General features: G+C 43.2%; 1 protein-coding gene across 1 annotated transcript; it reads left to right on the forward strand.

The window, feature by feature from the left end:
• Positions 1-1,056: 1,056 nt before the first annotated feature.
• On the forward strand, positions 1,057-2,171 carry LOC147827492 (methyl-CpG-binding domain protein 3-like 5). Its single transcript, XM_087214223.1, has 3 exons — positions 1,057-1,140; positions 1,538-1,645; positions 1,771-2,171. Exons 1-3 carry the CDS (start codon positions 1,057-1,059, stop codon positions 2,074-2,076), a joined length of 498 nt encoding a protein of 165 aa, XP_087070349.1. The 3' UTR covers positions 2,077-2,171.
• Positions 2,172-7,912: the final 5,741 nt, after the last annotated feature.

Here is a 7,912-nt window from a genome sequence, read left to right on the forward strand (position 1 = left end):
TTGACAATCACTTTTGTTTTCTTAGGACCAGGGTTTGCCTCAGTTTTCTCAGAGGTTAACTCCAGATCAGATCAGCACCCTCCTTTCCTTCTATCTTCCAACACCTGTGCAAATAATTCCTTGTATTAAATTCCCTCTGTGTAAAATAGTCACGCTGTTTTTGTGACTAGACAATGGCTCCTGTATTCTAGGAATAGGACAATGGATAACAACCCTCCCTGCTCCTAAGGCATGCACTATTATGAGATGAAAAGAAGCAAATTAAGGTACTAGTATCTCTTCAAAATCAGGAACTATGCATCTTTTTTCCTCTCCCACTAAGACTACAGTAAGATGACAGTATGGGAATTAAAAGACATAAATGCTGGGCCGGGGATTTAACTCAGTGTTTCCGCCCCCTGTCTCGGAAGTACAAGGTTCCGAGTTCGATCCCCGGTACCAAAAAAAAAAAAAAGACATAAACGCTAAATTACAGAATGAGAGAGGAAAACAGCGGAAAATTTCAACAGATTTCTGGGAGTTAGAAGGTAAAAGACATATACCTGATGACATGGGGCAGAGGAAACTGAGGCAGGAGGACAGGTGAGGCTTGGCAAACTGGCAGGGCAATGGAGCATGTCCTGTCAGTTATGGACACCTGTCCATCATAGCTGGGATCCAGGTACAGAGCATCTTCAGACCAGCATGGTATTGTCCAGAACTGTGTTAGAAGGAGGATATAAAAGATGGCAGCCATTGGCCTCATAACCAGTCATCTTGCTCTTGTGGTGGCCTGCTCTGCATGCAGGATGCATTTCCTCTTTTCTTTCCTTTACTTAGTCTTCAGAGCACTTCTTTTTCACTGTCTCTTCTTCTTTTAAGCTTTAACATTCTTTGGCTGTCCTGACCAGTTTTTTGAACAGGAAAACGAGAGTCTGGAAAGGACTGCTGAGCACCCCAGCATTAGGTAACAAAACAACAGCATGGACTAGACCTAGGGAGGGCTACAGATAAGGACAGAGACAGGCTTTCCAGCAGAGCCCCAGAAAGCCTACAACTTCTGAAACACCAATTACCATGGAGGGCACGAATGAGCGGCCAGGCTTCTATGGTTTGAACGTGATCCCGAAGTTCCTGTGTTGGAATCTTATTCCCCAAACAGTACCAAGACATGGGGCCTTCAAGAGGGGACTAGTTGTGAGAGCCCTGCCCTCAAGAATGGATCAAGGCCATTATCCTGGCAGTGGGCTCCTGAGGAAAAGATGAGTTTGGGCCTCTTCCTCCTTGGGCCATATGATGCCTTCTGCCATGTCACAACCCAGTGGTATGAAGATCATCACTGGAAGAGCTAAATGTGGAGCCTTTTGAAAGGAATTTAAAGCTGTGATGGGATATTTTAGCAAGCACACCCTGTCTGTCTGGTTCTCAGTGGAGCAAGACAAGCACAGTGAACAGAGAGCCAGCAACAAATCCCTCTCCAAGCCAGTCTTTTGTGGGAAAACTCAAAAGAAGCATGATACCCCAGAATTTATAGAGGAACTGAGTCTGGGCCACCAAGACCAAGCGGAGAGTTGATGTGGGCACTGCCCTCTCTGTAAGACTGACTAGCTGCATTCTCCCAAGGCCAGTGACTAGAATCACTTCCCACTCTGGCTATGAGGTCAGGTGAGGTCCACAGGAGAAGCTGGAGAAGGCCCAGCAACTCCATGCAAGCTGGGGGTTGCAGGCAGTCAAGGAACAAGGCAGCAAACGAGAAGTTTCAAGCCAATTGGATTTCACAGACACCTTTGAAATAATGACTTTAGGATCCACCAAGGTGGATCCTGGGCCAATCTGGTAGTGAGTTTGCATACCACTTGGGAGCCCATCCCCAGTCTGTCTCCATTTTGGAAAGAGATGATCCCAGAAGCTTTCCATCTTTCACCACCCTCCTACAGCCACCAGGTCACTTCTGCACACATCCAAAGACAGATTCCCAAAGGGAAGAAAACCAGAGAGGCACTAGCTGAGGCCTTGAAGGCAGACAGGCTTGCCAGGGAGGCAGCAAGGATGAGTAGCCAGGAGAAAAGCAATGAAAACAAGATCGGGAACTGCTGAGGAATCTGAGATGTGAGGCCCCTGGAGAGAGGTTCACCATGAAAGATGTTTCAGATTTCCCTGTGTTTTTAATACCAATCTGGCCCTTACCAATGATCTTGTAATAGCCAAACTGTTCTTTATTAAACTTTTTGTGATAAAAATAAAAAAGAATCTGTGATGGTTTTTGATATTTTACTTGATCAGCTTGAAAGAGGTGTAGATTAGTAAAAACGCTTCTGGGTATGTCTGATGGATCATGGCAGCATGACCTTGGGAACTATGTAAGGTCCCAGGTCCTCTGCTCTCCGGGTTCTCCCCTTCTTTCAGCTTTCCAGATCCCATGAGTTGAGCTGCTTTGCCCCGCCATGTCCTTCCGCCATGATGTTTCTGCCTTGAAGCCAGCCTACCATGGACTGAAACCTCTGAAACTGTGAGCCCTATAAACATTTCCTCCTTTAAGTTGTGTGGTGTCAGGAGTTTTGTCCTGGCAATGGAAAACTAACCAACACACAATTCTCTCCTATACTTTAAATGATTTCTAGAGCTCTTAAAATACCTAATACAATGTAAATGTCATGTAAATGATTCTTCAATATGTTTGGCATTTAAAAAAATTTTTTTTTTGAGATAGGGTCTCACTATGTAGTTCAGGCAGACCTTGAACTCACTATGTATCCCAGGCTGGCTTCAAACGTGCAGTGATCTTCCTGCCTCAGCCTCCCAAGTGCTGGGATTATAGGTGTGCATCACCATGCCTGGCTTTGAGTCTTATACAGTATTGTTGAGAGAATGAAGTCTATATAGGTTCAATACGTTTTTATTTTTTTAGTGTTTTCTATTTACAGATGGTTGAATCATGGATTTGGAATCCACAGACACAGAGGGCCATTGTTGAATTTCAATTTTTTAAAATTATTTATGGAGATTTGTGGGACCATGGAGGAGGATCACATTACACACGATTGTTAAATTCACCTTTTCCTAAATATAACTTTAAAATAATTTATTAAACTATTACATACACCTTTTTTTCCAGTGCTGGGGATGGAACCAGGGCCTGGTGCATGCTAGGAAAGTGCTCTAGCAGAGCTGCATCCCTCGCTCTTGCATTTAATTTTTTAAAAATCACAAACTACAAGAGGCTGGGGGTATTGCTTAGGGTAAAGTATCTGCCTAGCATGCATAAGGTCCTGGGTTTGCTTCCCAGCACTGCAGAAAATAAACAACCAAACAAGTATCACAAACTCAAACTACAGAAGACAACTGCCATTCTCCTCTTGCTTTCCACTTTTGCTTCATTCTCCAGGGTCAATCTCTGTCAGTGTTTTTATTTTTCTACTGATTATCTATTTTTTCTTCAGGTAGGTTTTGATTTTGGTTGGAGACAGGGTTTTGCTGTGTTGCTAAGGCTGGCCTTGATCTCCTGGGCTCAAATGATCCTCCTGCCTCTGCCTCCTGAGTAGCAGGGATGACAGACTTGACATCCAGCCCAGTCTTCTGGTAGTTTTTACTTTAAATCCCTGGGTTAGAATTTCTCTACTACTTTTAAGTCTCTTCTATGTTCTTCATTTTTCTCTCTGGCCTCACCCAGCAGACTGCTGTCCACCCTTATTCTCAGAGACCCACTGCAGCAAGGCCCCTCTAGGCTCTGAGTCCTGTACCACCTCAGCTCTGGAGCGCAGCACCAGCCCTGAGGACACTTAGCAAGCAAGGCCTGACCCCTCCATAAGCACTTTACACCTGCTGCTTGTAAAAGGAAACTTCTCTTTATTCTACACAAGTCCAGTACAGAGTAAAATGATCAGTAAGAGGAGCACATTCAATGCTCGGGGGGGAAAAGAAACGTCAAGAAAGAATGGTTAACTCTAAGGAAATCAGGAAAGACTTTCCAAAAGGAAGAAATCGCTTGATACACGGAAAAGACTTTTCAGATAGAGAAAAAGCCCTGGGGACGGTAAAATCAGTGTCTTACAGGAAACTATTTGGGGATAGAAAGTTCAAGAGGGGAGAATGTGACATCTGAGGCTTAATGAGCTTGTAAGAGTCAGCCGCTCCTTCTGTACAAGGCTAAGCAGCTGGATGCAGCCCAGAGTCCAATAGTTGAAATCTTAAATGCTTGTAAATATCAAACAGATTATACAAATAAGGAAAATGAGATCACATGAATGTGAAAGATAGGAGATACAGGGTACTGTGAGAAACTAGCGAAACCATGCCCTTCCAAATGGAATAATTTAATTATTCTTATGCAAAAATATAAGTCTACTCTTACCAGAGCTCCCAGTTTTGTTTTGTTTTATTTTTAACAGCTACAGAATATTCATATTCAGGTTTTTCTGTTAAATTCTAGTTTTTAAATACCTGGCAACTAGGTTCACAGTCCACAGCAATATATATAAAATATATATATAATGATTTTTAATTATTATATAATTATAGCACAATTATATATATATATATATATATATATATATATATATATATATATATGCTGGTCTCCATTGACAGACCACAAGTTTTCACCCCTTCTTGAAACAGTAGGGAGTAATCTTTATAATAATGGAAGACAGAGTGGCAGAGTGGAGCCACGGTCAGAGCTGCAGTTTGAAAGATCTCTCTGGTGGCAGGATGTGGGGTGGACTGCTTAGGAAAAGGGGAGACTGGATGTAGAGAGATAAGTTAGAAGGCTTTTGCAATCAATCATTGGTAGTAGACACACTGAAAGTCCCAACCAATGCAGGACGCTTGCATAATCAATCATTATTTTTCAGTGCAAAGGTCTTGAACATTTCTCACCATCCCAAAACAACACCATAAACACCCTTATTTCTGTAGATCTTGGGTGTTTCCAGCTTTCAGAGATAGAATAAATTTATCTCTATTACATTTCACAACTTGCTTTTTCCCCCTCATTAATGTACCTATCAGTAGCAATAAAAGGGGAGATTGTATAACTGGCTTTGTAAAGGCAGCTTGATGGGCCTCTACCCTCTCCTTCTGGGCTGTATCAGTTGTAGAAGTAATCAGAGATATTTTCTGGGAATGGCTCCCACGTGTCCACATTTCCCAATGTATAATAAACAGCACAGGCCATGAAAACAGAGTGCTTTCAGCAGAGCATTCCAACCAGGAAAATTGCCTACACATGAGCCTTATGTACAGTCTTTAATCCATTAATTTGGGGGGGGGGGGGTTACCGGTGATCTAACTCGGGTCCTTGCGCTTGCGCAGCAGGCGGCGAAACCACTGAGCTAAATCCCCGGCCCTATCCATTAATTTTTTAAAAGGAGAAAAATTGGGGAAGAAATGAGTGTGGTTACCCATTTGTTTCTCTATAACACCCAATACTCCATTTCTGTGTATATATTCAGTCATGCGTTGCTCATACGCAGGGATACTTCCTGAGAAACGCATCATTAGGCGATTCCCTTCTTGTGAGAACATCACAGAATGTACTTGTGCAAATCTAGACGATATAGGGCAGTTACTTAGCATCCCCCAATGCAATCAGGACACATGGTAAACATAGATGGATGGGGCTGACTGCAGCGTAACATGGCACACCGTTTCTCCTAAGTAGGGGTTAATGCTAACATGATAAAAAGTGTAGTAAATATGTATATAAACCAGTAACATAGTCACTTATTCTCACCATCAAATATTACATGCTGTCCACAACTGCATGTCCTATACTTTTATATGACCAGCAGAGCAGTAGTTTTGTTTACATCGGCATCACCACGTACACATTAGTAATGCATCACACTATGACACTGGATGGTTCAGCGTCACTGGGTGACAGGAGTTTTTCACCTCCATTATGCAATGTTATGGGACCATCACTGCCTGTCATTGACGAAAATATTGTTACACAATGTGTGCCCATGTATGTACATGTATAAAAATATATTTTAAAAATTATTCCAGTGAAAGACAGTGCCATTAATTCCCCTTGTTATGGTTTACATCTAGATGACCCCTCAAGGGCCCATGCAGTCAAAGGTGGGGCTTGTGGGAAGTCATTGGATTACAAGGGCCACAGCTGACTTGCTGTTAGGAGGAGGAGATGGAAGTGGTCACTGGGTCATGACCTGGAAGGGCATCTCTCCCTCCCTGGCTCTTCACTCCTCTTTCTGCTTCTCACCCACTATGAGGTGAGCAACTTTCCTATATCAGACCCTTCCACCACACCTTCCTGGCTTGGAGCCTCCCAACTATGAACTAAAACCATGAGTCAAATAAACCTCTCCTTCTTTAAGTTGTGGGTGCTGGGTATTGTCTCAGCAAGGAGAAAATGACTAAGATCCCAACACACTCATCCCATCATTCTTGCCACTTTCTGAAGCAGTTCTGGAAGTCCTCTTTCATGATTGTCTTTACAAGGTGTGAGCACAAATATGGTGAATGTGGCTGCCAAGTGTCATCCAACAGAAAAGTGGGCTCATAAAAATATTACAGTGTGTAATATCCACCTATTCACTGGATCTGGCACTGTGCAATTTCTGGCTCTCCCCCAAAGTCAGAATGACCATAAAAGGTAAATATTTGAAATCAATTCAGGATATTGAGATAGCCGCAACAGCACAACTAAAGATGCTCATAAAAGAAGACTTCCAGAACTGCTTCAGAATGTGGCAAGAATGATGGGATCAGTGCATCTGAAGCAAGTGGGAGTGTTTTGAGGGAGATTAATGGCAATGCATCTTTTACTGACACAAAAATGTTAAATATAAACCTTAACTGTAGTTTTTGATCATACCTCATATATTTCTATCATGAAATGACTGCACGTAGACAATAGATGTGGAGAAAAGTTTAGCCACATTTAGTACATTTTTAACATTTTTCTGAAGCAAGTCTGTGCAAGATAAACCAAATACTATCTTCATCTTGTGTTCTAACTGGTTAAAGCAGTGAGAAATACTGTCCTCTCATTGCACAGACAGAACCTGCAAGGGGCCAGCCCAGCTTAGCCCTGTCCCACTGCTGAGGAACTCAGGTATGCCCGGGCATCCAGTCTCACTTGTGCCTGGAATGAAAAGGAAATGAGAGGCTCCATCACTGTCACACTGAGCCAGAGAGGCTTTGAAGACAGTCCAGGCTCCTGGGATATTATCAGCAGTCGCTGGCTGGACAGGTGAGGGAAGGAGTTGAGCTCCATCCCCATGAGGCAGGACAGCTCTGGTCCACTTTCCCACCAAGTCCTGGGCTCTGCCCGAACTGTTTCCAAGCTTCCTCTCTTTCCCTGAAGATCTGGATGGCTCTGACCCAGCACCAGAGACCCTACTCTCATTGCTCTAAAATTTCCTTTCTCCACAGGGATACAAATCAACACTCCCACCTAGCATGTGTTTTGGGTTCCTACTTCTATCTGTGGTGCCTCAGCTTGAGGAGGGTAGAGTTCCTGTCTCTGAGAACAAACTAGAGGGAAAAGGAAATTCCTATGAACCCTTCTGGAATTCTGACAAGAGATGTGTTCCAGATAACAATCACTAGCTTCCCAGGCAAGTTCAAAAAAACCTATTTGATCCATAGCATTCTTAGAACATTCCAGAAATTTCTACATAGCCATCTGCTCTGTTGTTGTTTTATTCCCAGCTTTTCTCTCCTTTCTTATCTGACTAGGATGGATATAAGCCTACTCTTTCACATTCTCTAATCCTCTCCACTCGAAATTTACAAAGTCTCTTAGGTACAATTCCCCAGATATGAAAAATCTGTTGGGCGCAACTGGTGAGTGTCACAACTCCCGCCCTGCCTGCCTTGCCTCGGACAATGACAGGGTGTGGGTATGTTCCACAGCCCCTTCTTCTCCTTCTGGGCTCATGAGCAAAGTATAGAAAAGCCTGAGGCC

The sequence above is a fragment of the Heterocephalus glaber genome, unplaced genomic scaffold (genome assembly GCF_053883595.1).
Source record: "Heterocephalus glaber isolate CG9 unplaced genomic scaffold, H.glaber_assembly_v1.0 deba00001444, whole genome shotgun sequence".
Taxonomy (NCBI): Eukaryota; Metazoa; Chordata; class Mammalia; order Rodentia; family Bathyergidae; genus Heterocephalus; species Heterocephalus glaber.

Coding starts and splice junctions, on each gene's coding strand:
- LOC147827492 (XM_087214223.1), top strand. CDS start 1,057: ATGGAGGGCACGAATGAGCGGCCAGGCTTCTATGGTTTGAACGTGATC. Junction 1,141..1,537: donor GGAATCTTATTCCCCAAACA/GTACCAAGACAT, acceptor TGGGCCACCAAG/ACCAAGCGGAGAGTTGATGT. Junction 1,646..1,770: donor ACTCTGGCTATGAGGTCAGG/TGAGGTCCACAG, acceptor AGACACCTTTGA/AATAATGACTTTAGGATCCA.